The sequence below is a fragment of the Lutra lutra genome, chromosome 1 (genome assembly GCF_902655055.1).
Source record: "Lutra lutra chromosome 1, mLutLut1.2, whole genome shotgun sequence".
In the NCBI taxonomy this organism is placed as follows: domain Eukaryota; kingdom Metazoa; phylum Chordata; class Mammalia; order Carnivora; family Mustelidae; genus Lutra; species Lutra lutra.
In genome coordinates, this window is record NC_062278.1 from 209862011 (window position 1) to 209881775 (window position 19765).

The 19765-nt window shown below is 51.9% G+C and overlaps 1 protein-coding gene across 2 annotated transcripts; it reads right to left on the reverse strand.

Moving 5' to 3' along the window:
* Positions 1–7517: 7517 nt before the first annotated feature.
* On the reverse strand, positions 7518–19220 carry SLC5A5 (solute carrier family 5 member 5). Of its 2 annotated transcripts, XM_047714560.1 has the most exons (15): positions 18446–19220; positions 17562–17627; positions 17139–17190; positions 16876–16943; positions 15725–15879; positions 15145–15285; positions 14930–15059; positions 13931–14019; positions 13093–13205; positions 12948–13018; positions 12480–12566; positions 12217–12410; positions 10424–10548; positions 9583–9698; positions 7518–8495 (listed from the first exon to the last, which is right to left on the reverse strand). In XM_047714560.1, exons 1-15 carry the CDS (start codon positions 18800–18802, stop codon positions 8331–8333), a joined length of 1929 nt encoding a protein of 642 aa, XP_047570516.1. In that variant the 5' UTR covers positions 18803–19220; the 3' UTR covers positions 7518–8330. The 2 variants fall into 2 exon arrangements, with proteins under 2 accessions (XP_047570516.1, XP_047570586.1); XM_047714630.1 differs by lacking the exon at positions 9583–9698 and having other exon boundaries at positions 8476–8495.
* Positions 19221–19765: the final 545 nt, after the last annotated feature.

Consider the following 19765-nt stretch of genomic DNA (forward strand, 5'->3'; position numbering starts at 1 on the left):
AGACTGATTCTTGATCAGGCTGAGTAGGGAGCCTGATTCTCCTTCTCCCACTCCCCTTGCTTGTGCTCTCTCTCTCTCTCTCAAATAAATAAATAAATAAATAAATTTTAGAAACAAAATTAAATCTCCTTATAAACTGCAGCCCGCTGACAAGTACCTGAGGCAGGCAGGGTATAACGTTCCTCCCGGAAACTCCCAACTGTCTTCTGTTAGTGCCTTGCTAGAGGGAAAAACAACCTGAGCCTGACAACATCCAGGTCCAGGATCCTATGAGCCTTCTTTAGCAGATTAAAGTCCTTCTGGAACCTTCCCTCTGTCTTCACCTCCCCCAGCTCCGTAGTATAAGCAATTGCTCTTTACATTCCCAGTGCAGCTCTGTCTGCCTCCTGGTGCTTATATAAAACCACCTTTTTGCACCAAAGACGTCTCTAGAATTCTTTCTTGGCCATCAGCTCCAGACCTCACCCCAGCAACACAGCAACAACACCCCCCCCCAAAAAAAGGACATCACTGAGTGGTGTATGTACTCTCACCGCAGGACCCCTGGCCCTGTTTCCAGCCCTGGAAAGAAGCCCTTGGTCCAGCTGTGCACAGCCTCCCCGACCTACGCCTCTCCTCCCCCTCCACCCCAGCTGTGGGCTCTGACCCCGGCTAAAGGGCATGGGGCCTCTGCAGGCATCTTGTCTTGAAAACAAATGTTTGAGCAAGCATTGAATTTAGCAAACACCCTGCACCTTTGTGTGGCTGGTGGTGGCCCCTGGAGTGGGGGGTGCTGGGGTGGGGACCAGATGTCAACATGGGACCACGCCTATCAGGGACTCAAAGCTGCTATTTGCTTTCTGGGGTTGACCCTTCCTCCCAGTCGCTGTAATCTCTGGGTCCCCTGCAGCCCTTCCACACCTGGGGTGTGATTTTTGACATGGAGAACAAAGGTAAAAGGAAACATAGATACAATTAAATTTTCTTAGCACTTGCAGCCCATCCACGAATACTTTTTTCTTTAAGATTTTGATTATTTATTTGAGAGAGAGAGAGAGAGCGCGAGCGCACAAGCAGGAGGAGGACCAGAGGGAGAAGGAGAAGCAGACTCCCCCCCCACCCCCCCCCCCACCCCCCACCCCCCACCCCCCGAGCAGGGAGTCCGACATGGGACTCGATCCCATGACCCTGGGTTCATCACCTGAGCTGAAGGCAGATGCTTAACCAACTGAGCCACCCAGGCACCACCCCACCCCCCCACAAAGGCAAGCAGAGTGTAACCTTCCTCCAGGAACTCCCACTCTTACTGTTAATGTATTGCTAGATGGAAACTTCCTTTATCTTTACCTCCCCCAACTCCAAAGTCTATAATCAATTGCTCATCACAATCCCAGTGCAGCTCTGTCCACCCACAGGTCCTATGCCTGTGCTATCATCAAACCACTTTTTTGCACCAAAAATGTTTCAAGGATTCTTTCCTGATCGTTGGCTCATGAAACCCTGCTTCAAATCACATCATTTTCACCTTGCCCTGAGAGCAGACAACCTGGTGCCTCTTTCCCTACATCAAACATGGACTTCCACAAGCAACCCTGGCCTCGGGTCCCCTCAGAGCCTGCAGTCATCCTGGCAATGCCTTTGGTCATGGGCCAAAGCATTAGCACCCAGAACTATCCACTTCTTCAGAACACATACCCGTTTTTATGGACCAGGAAAGTGAAACTCCAAAGAGTGAGATGCCCAGGGTGCTTGGGTGACTCAGTCCTTGAGTATCTGCTTTGGGCTCAGGTCGTGGTCCCAGAGTCCTGGGATCGAGCCCCGCATTAGGCTCCCCCCCGCATTAGGCTCCCTGCTTGGCAGACAGCCTGCTTCTTCCTCTCCCACTCCCCCTCTGCTTGTGTTCTCTCTCTCGTTGTGTCTCTCTTTGTCAAATAAATAAATACAAACTTAAAAAAAAAAACAAAACAAAGAGATGCCCATGCTTAGCTGTCTTAGTAGACAGCAGACTTAGGATTTGAACTCAGCTCTGCCTGCCTCTATGTCCAGAGCCCTCGCCATCTCACTGAGGGTGGGCATAAGGAGAGGAAGGAAGAGGAACAGCAGGGGATTAGAATTGGCTTCGTGCTACCAGATGGATCTTGTTCTGAGAGCAATAGGGAGCTATGCAGGATATGTGAGCTAGGGAGGGGGGCTGGCTGTTAGATCCCTCAGGAGTCACGGGCAAGGTAGAGGCCAGAATGCAGGGAGGGGAGACCAAGGGGGCTAATTCAGAATCTGAGTAAAGAGGATCTGGGATCAATAGGTGTTGGAGGTGGGCAAGAGGAAGGCTTGTGCTGGAGCATGGCTCCAGTTCAAACACCCTCATTCCCTAACACCTGTGAGTCCAGATCCCATCAACTCATTCATATTTCTCTGACAATTGTGCTGGTATTTTTCTTTACTTTTTAAAAGATTTTATTTATTTGACACACAGAGAGAGAGAACACAAGCAGGGGGAGTGGTAGGCAGAGGGAGAGGGAGAAGCAGGCCTCTCCGCAGAGCAGGGAACCTGATGTGGGGCTCAATCCTAGGGCCCCGTGATCATGACCTGTTCCGAAGGCCGTTGCTTAACTAACTGAGCCACCTGGGGGCCCCAGATATTTTTCCTGATTTCATCAAACATGAAAGCTGTAGGGGGCCACAGATTTTCAGTATAAGCTTTCCAGAACAATTTGGCCTTTTACACTTAATATTGTGTGATGAAAAGGTAACAAGAAAAATCAATTTTTTTAAAAAAGAGATGAAAAGGTGAATCAGATTTATAATTACTGCCCAGGAAACATTTCTATTATTAACTCTTGAAAGGAAAAATAAATCTCAGAGCAACGAGAATATGATCCAGTATGCATTTAAAAGAAAAAAAAAAAAAAGAAAGAAAATCTTTCCCTCACTCGATTTTTTTTTTTCTGTGATGTAGGAGGACTCTGTTGCTGGAGCAACAGTGAATCTGACCTGCTTTTTGAGTGACCTATTAGCAGGTCAGAATTTGGAGAGGTGATGTGGATGACCCAGAGAGGAACAGCAACTGGCTGCAGGTTGCACAGCAATTTCACTGAGATTCTATACTTTGGGTTGGTTTGGGGTGAGGTGAGCTGCCTCCTCAGGAGCTGCTGGTTTACGGGGATCTCAGATTCCAGCCCCTGTCTGAGACCTGGCCCCAAGGAGGACAGGATATAAGGTGGATCCTTCATCCTTGGCCCCCTCGGCCCCAGCTGTGCCTGGAGTCAGCTAAGCCTGAAGCCGACACAAGTTGTGGACCTGAAGAGGAGATAGGTGGGGTCAGACCAGTGGAAACTTACCTGCTTCCCACCAGGTCCTGTCTTTTGCTCAGTCTGGCTTCTTGAAAACTCTCTCACAGCACCAGAACAACAAGAATATGGGGCCTCTGTTGGCCTCAGCTGCAGCTGCGAATGCCAAAATCAGCAGAGGAGACTAGGACAAGCCCGAGGCCCTAGGGTGTTGGGGTGGTGGGGTGCTTTGTGGCTGGCCCCTCCCCCCACTTAGTAGAATGAATCAACAGTTCTAAGGAATGGGGTTCTAGAAGGTAAGTGAACAGCAGAAGGTTTCCCTGGGTAGCAGGGTTACCTGGAGGAGGAGCAGTTCTGGGAAGGGGACTGGGGTGCTACTGAGTTGAAGTCATCTGGTTAAGCTGTTGCAGATGTTCTGAGAGGCCCTCCCCCACACCCTGTGGGAATCAGCTGAGAGGCAGGATAAGCAGATGCCAGGAAGGGGTCAGGAGCCTTGCTGCATAAAAAATGCTAAATAAAATATCAGCAAATTGAGTTCAGCTGCACTTTAAAGGACAACATACCAGGGGTATGCAGGTTTTGTTTTTTTTTTTTTCCTTCCCCCAAAAGGCAAGGAAAGTTCAACATCAGAAAGCCTCACTTACTCAATGAAGAGATAAAAGGAGAAAAATACCAAATGATCATCTCACTGTGCTGGAAAAGCCTTGGATATCATCCAGCAACCACTTCTGACTTTTTTTTTTTAATTCTTAGTTAATGGGGACTAGGAGAAAATTAGTCTGATCAAAGATCATGATTGGAAAAAAAAATCATCTGTATCATGTTGGATGGTGAAACAGAAAGGGTGACGTAGTCCAGGACGGGGCTGGAAAGCCCACAGTCATGGCTACTATTAAACACTGATTCAGAGGTGCTAGCCAATGTAATAAAATAAGAAAAAGAATTGAGACCAGATGAGACTATCATTGATAGAAAATCAGAAAGAGTAAACAAACAAAGTAGATAAAAACGATGAAGAGACTGAATGCAAGACCAATGTAGGTGAAACACAGGATTTTTTTTTTTTAAAGATTTTTAAAATTGATTTGAGAGAGAGAGAGAGATCACAGGTAGCCAGAGAGGCAGATGGGAGTGGGGGGAAGCAGGCTCCCCACTGAGCAGAGAACCCAATGCGGGGCTTGATCCCAGGACCCTGAGATCATGATCTGAGCTGAAGGCAGAGGCTTACCCACTGAACCACCCAGGTGCCCCGAAACACAGGATTTTTTTTTTAAAAGATTTTATTTATTTATTTGACAGAGAGAGATCACAAGTAGACGGAGAGGAAGGCAGAGAGAGAGAGAGAGGGAAGCAGGCTTCCCACCGAGCAGAGAGCCCGATGTGGGACTCGATCCCAGGACCCTGAGATCATGACCTGAGCCAAAGGCAGCGGCTTAACCCACTGAGCCACCCAGGTGCCCCGAAACACAGGATTTTTAAGGCAAGAAAATTTCTGTAGGATATGGTAATGGTGGAGACATGACATTGCACATTTGTCAAAACACACAGAATATACAACCCAAAGAGTAAACTGTAGACTTCAGTTAATAATAATGTACCAATACTCACTCATCAACTGTAACAAATATACCATACTAATGAAAGATGTGATGTTAATAATAGGGGAAACTGAGGCTGTAGGGGAGAGAGAAGTCTATGGGAGATTTTTTAAAATTTTTTTTAAGATTTTGTTTATTTATTTGAAAGAGAAAGAGAGAACTAGAGAAAGAGCACAAGCAGGGGGAAGAGCAGAGGGAGAGGGAGAAGCAGACACCCTGTTGAGCAGGGAACCCCAAGGCAGAGCTCAATCCCAGGAACCTGAGATCATGACCTGAGCTAAAGGCAGTCGCTCAGCCAACTGAGCCAGCCAGGGGCCCCTATGGGAGCTTTCTAAACATTCTGCTCAGTGTTTCTATACTATAACTCTAAAACTGCTCTAAAAAATAAAATCAATTAATGAAAAAATAAATCGATAAAATAATTGCTAAAAAAGGTGCTTGCTCCTGAGTCACTGTTCAATAAACACTAACACGTCTAATATGGGTAAACCACATGGCACATAGTACAGGCACAATGAATGTCAACTATTTTAAAATATTCTTCTAGGGGAGCCTGGGTGGCTCAGTTATTATTATCAGTTATTATCAGTTATTATTACCAGTTATTACCTTCGGCTCAGGTCATGATCCCAGGGTCCTGGGATCAAGCCCTGCATGGGCAGGGGTGGGGTGGGGGGTCTCTGCTTGGCAGGAAGCCTGCTTTCCCCTCTCCCACTCCCCCTGCTTGTCTTCCCTCTCTCGTTGTGTCTCTCTCTGTCACATAAACAAAATCTTAAAAAATAGTTAAAGCCATAATTTTTATGCTGTGCACATTTTACCACAAAAAAATGGATAATTTTGATAAATCAAAACTACAAATTCTGCTCTTCCAAAGACCATCTTTATTAACTGAAGAAGCAAGACACAAGCTGGGAGAAAATATTGGCAGTGCATAGGGCTAACAAAGAACTTGCATCCAGAATATATAAAGAATTCTTAGAGGTGCATGGGTGGCTCAGTCAGTTAAGCGACCAACTCTTAATTTTGGCTCAGGTCGTGATCTCAGAGTCCTAGGAATAGAACCCCTTGTCAGGCTAACCACTCAGCAGGGATTCTGTTTCTCTCCCTTTCCCTCCTCCTCTGCCCCTATCCCCTCACATATGTGCATGAGTTCTCTCTCTCTCTCTCTTTTTTAAAAGATTTTATTTATTTATTTATTTGAGAGAGATAGTGAGAGGGCACAGTGCAGGGGGAGCAGCAGAGGGAGAGGGAGAAGCAGATTCTGTGGAGCAAGGAGCCCGATGAGGGGCTCGATCCCAGGACCCTGAGATCATGACCTGAGTCGAAGGCAAACTCTTAACCAACTGAGCCCTCTAGGTGCCCAACTTCCTTCTTTTTCTCTATAAAGGAATGTTCCTCTCCTTTGTTCTCTAGACTCGGCTATGGTTTTGCCATAGCTTGCAAGTCCCGAATTGCAGTTCCACTGTCATTCCAGAATAAACCCATTTTGCTGGTTTAAAAGAACTGGCTGTTTTATTTTCAAGGCTGACATCGTGAATGGATGAACAAACTGATTCGTCTGTACCATGGGATATTCTTCAGCAATAGAAAGGAATGAACTATTGATGATGGAACAACATGGTTGGATCCCTAAAATATCAGCCAGACAAGCCTTAGCCTCTCATGCCTCTTCTCACCACCAAGTTGGGCTCTGCTCTAAGCAAGCACCACTAACCACTGGAAAGCCTGCTTCCCATGTTACTCAGTTAATGACTGAAAATTTGGAACGGTCCCTTTTAAGTCTAAATCTAAAAGCTTCCTGAAAACAGCCAGAGGGCCAGGTCTCTGAGGGGTGGAGAGAGCCCAGATCCTGAGGTGTGTTCACTTCCTGGGCTGCCATAGCTTAAAATAATAGATATTTTTTTTCTCTCCCAGCTCTGGATGCCAGAAATCTGAAATCAAGGTGTTGGTAGGCTGTACTCCTTTTGAAGGCTCCAAGAGAGAAACCCCCTCTTGCCTCTCTCCTGGCCTTTGCTGGGTCCAGCAATCCTTGCTGTCCCTTGCCTTGTAGATGTGTCAGTCTCTCCCTCGGTATCCACATGGCTTTCTCCCTGTGCGTGTGTCTTCTTTTCTTATGAGGACAGTCACTGAGTTGAGGGCTCGCCCTCATCCAGTATGACCTTATTTTAATCTAAGTATATCTGCCAAGACTCTTCAAATAAAGTTACATTCTGAGGTTCTGGGTCTTGAATTTGGGGAGGACCCTATTGAAGTGAGTACAGGTTGCTCCCTTGGGGACCCCAGGAGCTGCATGAGGTATGTGTACAGGTGTGAGTTCAATCAGCTCTCAAGGTCCCAGAGACCCCAAGGGACCAGTGCAGGGACAGTGTGGAGGCTGGCAGGGTCCAAGCAGAAAGGGCAGTGAGGAGGGGATGGTTCAAGTGCAGATCAGGAGAGGGAGAGAAGCTGTGTGCCAGGGAGGGCAGCACAAGGTGCCCCAAGGTGGTAATTCTCACCTTGCTCTGATGCTTACTCAGGTTTATTCACTCACAGTCTTGGGACAAGAGATACTGAGATTCACACTCCCATCTGACCGAGGAGATCTGAGGCAACAGCCAGAACGATTTTTCAGGCAGCATAGAACATTAAACATCAAAGTCCATTTATTTGATGTGCATGGATTAAATCTCTGCATCCAAAGTCAAGCGCATCCCCAGGACACGGCTTTGCCCACCTGTCTGACCCTGTCCACAGACCCTATCTATTGCTGGTGACATGCTGGCAACAGACCTTCAACATCATGTAGCTCCCAGGTCTGTCCCTGCCCCAACCCGACTTGCTGTAACCTCAGGTAGATAAGATACGTAGTGTCCAGGATAAGAGGAAGATCAAGAATGTTATTTCTCCTTTATCTTCCCTTCTTGCTCCCAAGGTCAGGGGCCATGTGATGTCCGACCCTCCAAAGGGAGGAAAAGAGGGAGGCGGTGAAGGCGGAAGTGCTGGTGTCCCAATTCTCAATGAACCTCAGGTGTGCTCTGTGGCCTTGGTCAATTTGTTGCCCCTTTCCAGGCCTCAGTTTCCCCAACTGCGAGATGGGGTGCAGGGATTGGTGCCTGAGGACCTCCGAAATCCTTGCTAACATTCTAGAGAAGCACTAGAGACTTTCTCAGACTCTAATGCTGGGCCTGCAGTTTTCCCATGTTGTCCTGAGGGGACTTCAACATCTTTCTATTGTACATAGACAGAAATCTGGCTTCATTTTGGGGGAACAGGCAAGGATGCAGCATCTAAGACTAGGAGCTGGCTGGAAGGGGGCTGGATAAAATGACCTCCCAAAGGTAGGGCTTCACCTCTTTCCATAGGGCAGGGATCCCAAACTCATTTGCATAAAGACACAGTCCAGCCAATTGGAGCCAGAGGCTGTTCTTCTGTGGCCTGGGAGGGCCTACCCTGAGGTTCCATCCCAGGTGGCCAGTCCCCTGCTGGCTCAGAGGTCTGTCTCCCGAAGGTCCTGACCATGGTCATGTGTACTGCTGGGAGTCCAGGAGCCGGGTCCATTGACCTCCTTCTGCCCCAGGAAGAGCAGATGGTCCTCGTCAGTGGGTGGGAAGTCAGGAGGCCTCTTAGTTCCAGGGGGCAGTTCCTCAACACCCTGGAATGAAAAGTGAAGAAAGACACCATCAGGGACCCCATTCTGCTCTGTGTCAGCTCATCCCCCAGATGGGGTCGCTGATGGCCTAAAAGTACAGAACCTGGGCAGGAGTTGCACAACCGTCCCCTTGGTCAGTGCATCAGCCAGTCCTATCCCTCCTGCCTCCAAAACCTCCACCCGCTTCTCTCCCCCAATGCCCACATCACCGATATTTCAGGCCATCAGTGCTTGCAAGGATGCCTGCCTCCCTCTCACTCTGACTTTCAGGCTGCTCCCCTTCAAGAAAATAAATATTTCGCCACAGCCGCTGAAAGGAGCTTTCAAAACATTCCAGCCAAATCCCTTCCCTCTCCATACCTCCTCTTCTCAAGCTTCTGGCCTCAGCCTTTTCACCTGCTGTGCCCTCCATCCAGAATGCCCTTCCCCCAGATCTTCCTAGGGCTGGCTCTACCTCCTAACTCTTCCAAGAGGCCACCCTCATCACAGTACCCTGTTTCACTGCCATTACTTGCTGAGAAGTTAATTATTTCTCAGTTTAGCTTTTATCTGCTCCTCCTAGACAGTGGACATGAATTCTAGCCCAGAGTAGGGCTAGGGACATAGCGAGTGTGTAAGAAATGAGAAAATGAAACAGGGATTCCAAAGCAGGGGCAGGTCTGGATCAAGGACAGCATCTTCTGAATTCAGGGCATTTACAGAGCAACCACATGGCTTTGGGTGAATTTGGCCCACCCCCAGTCATGTTTCTTATTTAAGATTTTCTCTAAGTTGACTCACTTTTGAATTAAGTACTTTTATTTACAGAAGAGATTTTAAATCAATCCTTAAAGGTAAACCAGTTTCACTTGCCACAGCCTGGAAGTAATCCAAGGAAATGAATAATATGAAATTCTATTCAGTCTTTTTTTTAAAGGGCTTAATAAAAAGTGTGGAAGACATGTCAACTCTCAAGCAAGCCTTTTTGCTGGAAGAGGTTGAGAAAGATGGTGATTCACCATGTTCCTCCCCTGACTTATGGCCATGCCCAGGGGATCAAAAATCACTTCACTGTCTCTCCCCTGCTCTGGGAACCAGCCCTGTGACTGACCTTCCCCAAGCTGTCATCCAAGGTAGCCACTTCTTCCTTGGGGGCCACCGATGCTGTCTGCCGTGCAAGATCCCACCACAGGAGCCCAGGACTCAAGGTACTGCGCTTGGTGGGGCCTGAGGGGAAAGGGGGGTATTTAGTGAAGAGGTGATGGGAACTGGAGAGAGAGGGGAAAGGGAGCACTCTGATGGGTTCCAATCCCCAGATTCTCGTTAATGACCCACTGGGTACCCTGGCAAGCCTCTGCCCTTCTCTGGGTTTCAGTTTTCTCATCTACACAGTAAGGGGGTCTAATACATCGGTGGGTGGTTCATTATGGTTCATTATTTCCCCAGCATCTAGAATACTGTCTGGCACAGAGGACTCAAGAAAGCCCTGGTGAATGTAAAGTCTGAGACACAGGAAGCAAGAACGGGTATTGTGATCACTATCGATGTCTCCTGAAGTCTTCCCACTTCTCGAGTGGCATTCAGAATCCCCAGATGGACACGGAGCCCCTGAGGTCCTGCTGAGAAGCTATTTCAGCACAATGGACAGCGCCTTGCGGCTCCCCATATCCTCTGGCAAGGACGTTTTGGAGGCAGGGGAGAGACTAGATAGGTAGGTAGAAGGGAGGAGGGGTAGCTCAGTTTTCTTATGCCTTTGCAAAATGGGACCAGCCCTACAAGGTGTGCAGGGTTTGTTCCGAAGGCGACACAGCAGAAAGGGTGCTGATGCATCAAGCACGTGGTGGCCATTTGGCTGGCGGGAATGTCTTTTCTCTTCTTCCTGCCCGGTGGTGGGTCCTGGAGGCAGAGGGATCCACAGGGTGATCTCTGAGGAGGACATATGATCTGCTTACCTGTCAAGCAGCTGATGAGGGCTCCACATAGCACAGTGCTCAGCGTGCCGAGGGCACCATAGTAAAGGTAGGAAATGGCATAGAAGCTGTCAGCTAAGGCGGGTCGATCAAGGTCCATTTCAGGGCTGGGGGTAGGAGAGGTGTGCATGAGTCCAAAAGCCACTCCCAGTTTGTTCATTTCTTCCCATTTCCACTGCCACGGCCTAGTGCAATATTTCATTATTTCTCACTCAGATGTGTGCATTAGTCACTTCTCTTTCAATTAGTCACTTCTCTTCCTCTCAGGCTATCCCACTCCCACCCATAGGTGTTCTATACACACAACCCAGAGGGAGCATTACTGAAATGTAACTCAGATTACCTCCTGCCACTGCTCACCACTCTCCATGGCTCCATATTACCCTCAGAATCTACCCAAATCAAACTCTTAGACGAAAACATTAGGTGTGCATCTTTATGAACTTGGATTTGGTAATAGTTTCTTAGTTGTGACTCCAAAAGCACAAGCAGCCCAAGAAAACAGAGATAAATTGGACTCCTGTGCATCAAAGGACACTATAAAGAGAATGAAAAGACAATCCAGAGTGGAAGAAAATATTTGCAAATCATACATCTGATGAGGATCTAGTATGCAGAATACATAAAGATTTAAAGAACATACAAATTAGAACTCAACAATAAAATAAAAAGAGCCAGTTTTAAAAAAAAATGGGCAAAGGGTTTGGATAGGCATTTCTCAAAAAAAAAAAAAAAAGATATAGAGGCTCAGTGCGTTAAGCATCTTTCTTCAGCTCAGATGATGATCTCCAGGGTCCTGGGATCAAGCCCCAAGTCGGACTCCCAGCTCTGCAGGGAGCCTCCTTCTCCTTCTCCCTCCGTTTTTCCACCCCCGCTCGTGCTCTTCCACTCACTCTGTTCTCTCAAATAAATAAATAAAACCTTAAAAAAGTGTTTAAAAAATAATTTAAAAAGAATGTCTATGTGATCCAGTATTTCCACTCCTAGGTATAGACCAAGAGAAATGAAACCAGATGTCCCCACCAAAACTCGCACACAAATGTTCATAGCAGCACTGTTCACAGTAGCCAAAAAGTGGACACAACCGAGGTGTCCAAGGGATGTATGGATAAACAAAATGTGAGCCATCCACACAGGAATATTAAGAAGGAATCAAGGAATTGATTAAAAAAGGAATCAAGCCCTCATATGTGTTACAATGTGGATAAACCTTGAAAACATCAAAAACAAAACAAAAATTTTGAAAACATCACTGAGTGAAAAAAGCCAGATGAAACAGGCTGTCTATTGTATAATTCCATTTATAAGAAGTGTCCAGACAAGCAAATCCATAGCAACAGAAATCGGATTAGTGGCTCCCAGAAGCTGGAGGGAGAGCAACTGCTCATGGGGATGGGGGCTCCTTGTGAGGTGATGAAAATGTTCTTGAGCTAATGGTGATGGTTGTGTAACCTTGTGAATCCACTAAAACCACTTTTAAATGGTTCATTTTATGGTCTGTAAATTATATCTCAATAGTAATAATAATAAAAATAAAGAATCAGACCACATTCTTCTGCCTCAACCTAATCTATCCTTTCTTGGCCCACTAAATATACCCCATCCTCTCTATCATTGGAATGCACTAAACTGAACCCGACCCCAAGACCTTTGCACTTGCCCTTCTCTCCACTGGGAATGCCCTTCCTTCACTGTCCCAAGAGCACATTCCTCCTTTTCATTCAGACTCAGTTTAAGAGCCCCCCTCCCCCACCGCACCTCTCAGGCCAGCTCACCTGGTGTTCCTGCTGGAGGTGTTGGTGGCAAGGAGCTGGCCCAAGAATTCAGAGGTGTTGGCTGAGGGCATGACACAGCCGTCAGCGGATGATGGCAGGACTCCCAAGGACTGGGTGCTGGGCGGGTACAGAGTGGCACCCACAGCCACCCACAGTGAAAGCGCCATGCCAGTGGCCAGCCCGGAGAGGACACCCTGGGGGCAGAGTCTAGGTCAGGGGAGAGAGGTCTTGTGCCCTCCCAACCCCTAGCTGCCCCCACTCACCGGCGTGTTGCAGGCAGGAAGAAACATCCCCAGAATGAAGGCTCCAAGGAGGGGGCCACTGATGACTCCCATGACGGTGAAGGAGCCCTGCGAGAGGGGGTAGGGGGGGGGAGCTAAGGGCAGAACCATCCCACCTCTCCTGGCTTCAGTTTGCTTGCTGGGAAAGCAAGACCTGAGGAATTCCACTGTGGACCTTGAGACCCGTGCTTGTTTCCCTAAAGGGGATGGGACTCCCTGTTCCTGCCTCTCTCCTCTGTGTGGGATAAATTCTGGTCCCACCTCCAAGCCACTCCCCTCACCCCACCTCCCACTGCCACTGCCACCAGCCAGGTGACTGTAGAAAGTTATCAGGCGGGTGGCATCAGACCAGTTCTGCCGTGAAAAGTAGGACCCTTTCTGGGTTTCAGTTCAAAGCAGACCGTGCCCTGCTTCCTGTGGCGATGGGGTGGGTCAGGGAGGGACGCTCACCTGGAGGACACCTCCCCCCAGCAGCGAGGACAGAGCCGCCACGGTGAGACAGGCTGAGCCATAGATGAGGGCTGTGGCAGATGGGGGGCAGCATGGTTAACGGAGAGAGGCCGCCCTGCCCCCCCATCAGGTTCACCCAACTCACAGAGCCCCTTGGAGATCATCACGAGTCTCCGGGGTGCGAGGCTCGGCAGCCGAGGTTTGATGAGGTCCTCCACGGTGACTGCGGCCATGGCGTTGATGCTGGTGGAGGCAGTGCTGAGCATAGGGTGGGGAGGGTGGTCAACAGGCCTCATCAAGGGACTGGCCACACCCCTCTCTGGGGTTCACCTGCTGGGGGAGGCCCCAGCTGCTCATACCATCTGACCTAGCCCAAGGGCAGAGGCATGGGTAACAGACAGAATTCCTCAAGAGTGGAGGAGATGTCCACCATCCCACCATCCATGCCCCCAGCCCTAAGACACCCCCATGGGAGCAAAGACACCCCTGACCAAGGACATGAATGGCACAAGTTCTCATTACACAGCAATCATAGGCTGCTGCTGAGAACTGCATGGGACCCTGGTCACAGCAAGAGCAGGAATGAGCCAGAAGTCGCAGAATATTTGGAATGTGAGGCCCCTGAGGCAGAAGTGGGGTACCACTCAGTCACAGCTGTGCCTGGGACTCAGAATGGCAGTAGAGGCCACATATGTATATAGTAGGTGCTCAGTATGTGCTCAATAACATTTGTTTGGGGGCCAAAAGAAGGAAAGAAAGAAGGGAGAGGGGAGACAGGTGAGGCCCTGCCAGGTGATAAGAAGATGAAAACCCCACAGCTCGGGTCCTTGTCCTCAGGGCATGCCTTCTGCTAGGGCCCCCCCTTCTGCTGGGGCCCCCCTGAGCTGCCCACTGGGGACCAAACAGAAACTGTAAATGATGGACATGCCCAGAACATTCTATCCCACAGGGGGACAGCCGGGTGAGCAAGGAGGGCTGCTCACCTGAGGGTGCCACTGTAGGCACAGGCCAGAAAGAGCCCAGGGACTCCAGGCAGGTCCTCGAAGATGTCCAGCACCAGCAAGGGCATGTACTGGGTAGGTGGGGCGGGGGGGAAGTTGTCGTCCAGGACAGCAGCACCCCAAGGACAAGGGATTCTGTCTGTCCTCACACTGCATGTCCCCAGGGCCCAGTGCAGACGGGGCTCACATCAGGCACTGAGTGTGCGTTTGCTGATTGACTGTGTGCCCCGAAGGACAGTCACTGAGCCCCACCACGCACAGAGCCCTGGGATCCCAGTGAGGCAGAGTTCCATGTTATCTGCTTTACTGATGAAGACAGTAAGGCTAATAGGTGCGGCCTTTGGCTGAGGTTGCACAGTCAGGCAGTCCAGGAGCTGACCCCAGCAGAGGACAGCAGATGGGACAGCCTTCCATTTTCTGCCAATTCTGAACAGACTCTGAACCAGGCAGGCCTCCTGCCCCAGTGCTGCGGCCGACTCACCTGTTGACCTCAGACAGTTGGTTCCCACCCATTCCAACCCCAGTTTGCTCATCTGTAAAGTGAGGGCCATGACAGCCTTGGCCTCATCACATGCTGAAAGATTTTATGGGAGACTGTGAAGGGAACAGCATGAGGAACAGAGTAGGCACTTGTGGCATGAGAGCTGATGATTATTATAATCAACACCATCATGTCATGCTGAACCATGATCCCATCTCCTCCTTAATATCCCTCAGGGAGTCTCTGACTCTAAATCTGAATGTGCCCGTCCCCTGCACATTCCCTCCCCCCATGGCTCCCCATTGCCTCCCAGCCTTGTTCTTCCCCTCTCCTTCCAGATCCTCCTCTGAGCCAAGCTCTTTGCTGCCCCTGGATCTCTGCACAGGCTGTTCTCTCTTCTAGATGCTATTCCACCCTTGCCTGGAGAGGTTCATCCATGCGGCAGTTCAGAGTGGGGGTGGGGAAGGCAGGAGTGGCCTACGAGCCTCGGCCAGACTTACCTGGTCAGGGGCGGAGATGCGCCCTGCAAGGAGAGGGTCACAGTCTACATAGATCGTGAACATGATGATACCACAGCCAGCAGCGCTGAACACGATCAGGAACAGGCCCAGCTGGTTGATGAGCAAGGCCCTGAGGGGGAGGCACAGCCTCAGGCTGGGTGGGGGGTTGGCAGCTGGTCCCAGAGGCCCCCACCCTGCACCTCCTAAACACTCACAGCTTGGCCTGCTTCTCCGTGCGACAGGCCACATAGCGTTGCACCTGTGCTTGGTTCACGCCATACATTGAGAGCCACACCAACGTGCCGCCTACTATAAAAGTCCAGAATGTGTAGCGGCTCCGCGGGTCCAGGTCAAAGCTGGATAAGGGAGGGACAAGACAGCCATATGGGAACACCACATTGACTTTACCCTCCCAAGGGCCCCAGATAGCCATTCTGAACCTTATGGGCCTTGAGGGGACTTTTGGGGAGGGTTTTGAAGTGTATGAGTAGGAGTTTGCCAGATTGAAAATTTTGTTTACTGAGTCGTCCATATATGCATTCAAAAACCTCTCGGTGCCCAGCTGTGACCTCGGGGAGCCATCAGTGTCCACTCTGGGCTGGGGGACAAGGTGGGACAGTTGGAGGGATGGGGCTAGGGCAGTCTAGAGAGGGGAGGCAAATGTTTGGTCTGTGGAGAGTCTGGGAAGGGAAGCAGGGAGGACTTCCTGGAGGAGGAGGCACTGGTTGGCTTCTCCCAGGGCAGAGGGATGTCACCTCCACCTCTTTGCAGTACCCTCTCTACAATTTTACTCACTCCATCAGGTTCATCCGGGAGTGGTTCTGGGCAATCTCAAATACGTTCCTGGGCCCACCCACCAGCATGATCCCACGGGCCAGGACAACCCAGAAGCCAGTTAGCATCACCACGACCTGGAACACATCAGTCCAGACCACAGCTTTCATGCCGCCCTGCAAGACGTGACAGATGGGGAGGCAGGGGTTCAGACAGGAATCTGTCTGAGGCCAACCCAGTTTGGCTTTCACAGTGGCTGTGACTGATGCCTCTCTCTGCCTGTTTCCTCATCTGGAAAATGGTGTTGTGAGGATTCAGTTAGTTCATGTGAAGAAAATCTTTGCCACAGCACCTAGCACGTACAAGTTCAGTGAGTGAATAAGTGTTGGCTGCCCCCATTATCATTACTTCTACTACCATTATTCTTAGCTATAGCTTTTATCCTTCAGCCTCTGCCTTCCCATATGAGCCCCTGGATATGCCTTTGGAGAAGCCCCTTCTCCCTCAAAGGCCATTCATGGGAAGCCAATCTACTCCCAGCTCCAAAAATAGTCAATCAAAACATCTTCCCCAGCCCCCCAAACTTCTGTGATTGGCTCATCCAATCACAGCACGCAAGACGGGGCCAGCCAACCGGAACCCTCCTGGGACTTGTGCCGGTCCATCCTGAAATAGGAACTTACTTTCTGAGCTGATGGGACCCCAAGAGATGGGAGAGGGGCCCACAGGATGCTGTTGTAGCCCCTGGATCCAGCCAGTCCTGAAGCTAGGCTATGCCTGGACTCTCAGCAACAAGACTTTCTTTTTCTTTCTTTCTCTCTCTCTCTCTCTCTCTTTTTTTTTAAATTTGACAGAGATCACAAGTAGGGAGAGAGGCAGGCAGAGAGAGGGGGGAAGCAGGCTCCCCACTGAGCAGAGAGCCCAATGTGGGGCTCAATCCCAGGACTCTGAGATCATGACCTGAGCTGAAGGCAGAGGCTTAACCCACTGAGCCACCCAGGCGCCCCAGCAACAAGCCTTTCAAATGACTTGTTATTAAGATAAGGAAACAGAGGCCCAGCCGGGATGCAGGCTTCCTCAGCAGGAAGGGAAAATAAGGAGTGGATGATGGCTTCAGGGTGTCCCCCACCCAGTGCGCATGGACCCCCACGTGGAGTGGGGGTGTCACTCACCACAGTCGTGTAGAAGGTACAGATGGCTCCAGTGGACAGGAGCGATGCCCAGATGTCCAACCCGGTCACTGTGCAAGGAAACCGCCCCCCATTAGGCATCCAGGCAGGGTGCAAACTTGGCCCCTAGTGTCTAAGGTCCTCATCTCTCCGGGATTCTTCCCTCCCCGAGTCTCTCCCGGCTCTGTCCCTCCCCTCTCCTTCGGTCTCGTCTCAAAGCCTTTGCTCTCTCCGGGTCACCCTCCCTAGATCTCCCAGAGTCAAACCTTGATTCAGGATGAGCGCGGGGGCGTAGATCACAATGCCTGTATACAGCATCTACGGGTGGAGAGCCGGGACCAGGTGAGGCCCGCGGAGGACCGGGGAGGAGGAAGGAGGGAATAGTGGTCGCGGAGCTTGTGGCGTCGGATGAGTAGGGGGAATCCCACACAGGGTGGGGTGGGGTCAAGCCGGGGGTATGGGGGGAGGGCCTTCGGGCCAAACCTCCAGAACAGGCCGCAGGGGGCGGGGCCAGAAAGCTTGAGGCTGGGCCTGGGAAGGGCGTTGCAGGATGGGGGTTGGGGGGAAATTACGGGGCGGGGTCGTGACGGATGGGGGCAGGCTGTGGGCGGGGCCGACGAAGACCAGGACCCAGGTAAAAGGGATCTGAGCGGGACCCTGAGGGCGAGGGCGGGGCCGGGGCCACTCACTGTAGCTACCAGGTACTGCAGGGTCCCGCAGAGCCGCACGCTGCGGCTGAAGCGCTGCTCCAGGTACTGCAAGGAGGAGCCGAGGCTCGTGGTCACCTGGACAGGTCCTACCCAGGAGATCGAGGCCTCTGGGGTGCTTCACCCGCCCTCGTGGCTTCTGCCCTCCCTCCGGAGGCCAACTTCTCTCTCCACTCTTGCCCGTGGAGCGGGGAGGTGGGGGGCAAGCCCCAGATTCCGACCAGTGTGCACATACCTGTGCACACGCGCCATCCCCGCTCCTGGGCACACGAAGAGTGCCCAGGAAGACGGATCAATCAAAGGCGCACGTTCCTCCGCCCCCACTGGTGGCTAATTGGTCCCCGGGGCGGCGCCGCTCTGCGTCAACAAGCGGACTATACAGAGCCTGTGGCCAGTTGTCATTGGTGGCCTACTGTATACCGGTCACGATTTTAATCACTTTACCGCCTGCCCTGGAGGGAAGTCCTCTTATTAGCCCAGTTTGTCACTTGAGAAGCCGGAGCAGAGTAAGCGGGGAAGTCGGGTCTCGAACCGTCGGCCCATTGTCCGGCGATCGCTCGGGTGTGCGCACGCCCGAGCATGTGGGGGGCAGGTTTGTGCCTGTCCGCACTTGGTGCACACCTGGCTCCGCCTTGCGCGGGCTTCCACCGAGGAGAACCAGGACGCAGGCTCCTCTTCCTCCTTCCTGCCCCTCACTCCGCTGCCTAGGGCTACTTCCCAGAACCCTCCGCACCCGTCGGCCCAGTTAAAGCCCCAAAGAGCCCGGCTACGGCCCCCTGTACAGCTTGTCAAAGCCCCAGGACCTCCCCGTCACAACCCTGCGTTCTCAGCCAGGCAGGTCCTGCCTCCGGGCCTCTGCCTGGTACCTGGTAGGTGCTGGTGAGGCCCAGGCGGTAGAAGACCGGCATGAAGAGGAAGGCGGTGAGCAGGGAGTTGAGCAACTGTCCCAGGCACATCCAGAGGAACTTGAAGCCATAGCGGTAGGCCTCGGCTGGCACGCCCAGCACCTGCACCGCCGACATGAAGCTGGCGGCCAGCGAGAGGCCAACGGGCAGGGCGGCCAGGCGCCGGCCCCCGGTGAAGAAGTCCTCAGCGCTGCGCTGCCCGCCCCGCGCCAGCCCGACCCACAGCCCGATGCCCGTGGACACCAGCAGCATGAGGGCGAAGACCGCGTAATCCCAGGCTCCGAACGTGGCCAGCGCTCCTGCCTCGACGATGGCCATCAGGTGCAGGTGCGGGGGCCAAGGGCGTCCTCGGCCTTTCCAGCCACGCGCGCGTGTTCCCCCGCCAACCCCCGCAACCCCCCGATAAGGGAAACTGGCGGCGACCGAGGAGGCAGGGCTGCGTGGAGACGGGAGGATGCTGGGCCTCTGCAGCGAGGCCCCACACCTGTCTCCTTGGGCCCCTGGAGGGAGGCAGCGAAAACGACTTGGGCCGGGGCTCCCTGGGCAAGGAATCTCTGGGTCCTCGCTGCGGTCGGCTGCCTCCCTGTCCCTCCTCTTCGTCTACGCGTCTGCTTCTGCCGTCTGTCTGTCGGCGCACCTCGTTCCCGCTCGGCAAAGCTGCCCCTGACAGCGGTGTGTCCACCGCCCAGCCGTCGGTCCCTTTCCCTGGGAGCCGTGCTCTGCGCGGACGGCTGGAGGTCTCTGTGGGGCTTTAAAGGGGTGGCTCCCGAAGACCCGCTGTGGATTTATTGGGCTCCCGGGTCCACGAAACCCCGCCCCTGGAGTTGGGGGCGGGCAGGACCCGCACCCTTTCCGCCCAGGACTGGTCAGATAGGCCAAGGCCGGCCACGTGGGTGGCTGCTGGGGGTGGGGGTGGGGTGCGGCTCCCAAATACCCCGTCTTACTTCGGTGGCACTATCCCTTCACCCCAAGCTGTTCATGTCTCCCGTTGACAGGTGGGGGACTGAGGCTCTGGGAAGACATGTCACACTCACCTGAGGCCACAAGACTGGTAGCTGTGGCTTCAGGAGTCAAATCCCCGCTGTGCTTTTGTACCTTAAGGGAAGGGGAGCTCACTCTCCCACAAACCAGGGGTTCCTTTTCTGGGTTGCCCTGCCGCTTGAGGAAAACTTGTTCTGCTTGAACCCTTCCCCCAACGGGCATCTGCAGCCACTCCCTTTCTTCAGAACCTGGTGAGAGGAAATCACCAAACCCCAGCCCCAGACTAAGCTGAGTGGGACA

Coding starts and splice junctions, on each gene's coding strand:
- SLC5A5 (XM_047714560.1), bottom strand. CDS start 18,802: ATGGCCATCGTCGAGGCAGGAGCGCTGGCCACGTTCGGAGCCTGGGAT. Junction 15,880..16,875: donor GTACCTTCTACACGACTGTG/GTGAGTGACACC, acceptor CACGTCTTGCAG/GGCGGCATGAAAGCTGTGGT. Junction 10,549..12,216: donor ACCTCCAGCAGGAACACCAG/GTGAGCTGGCCT, acceptor TCCTACCCCCAG/CCCTGAAATGGACCTTGATC.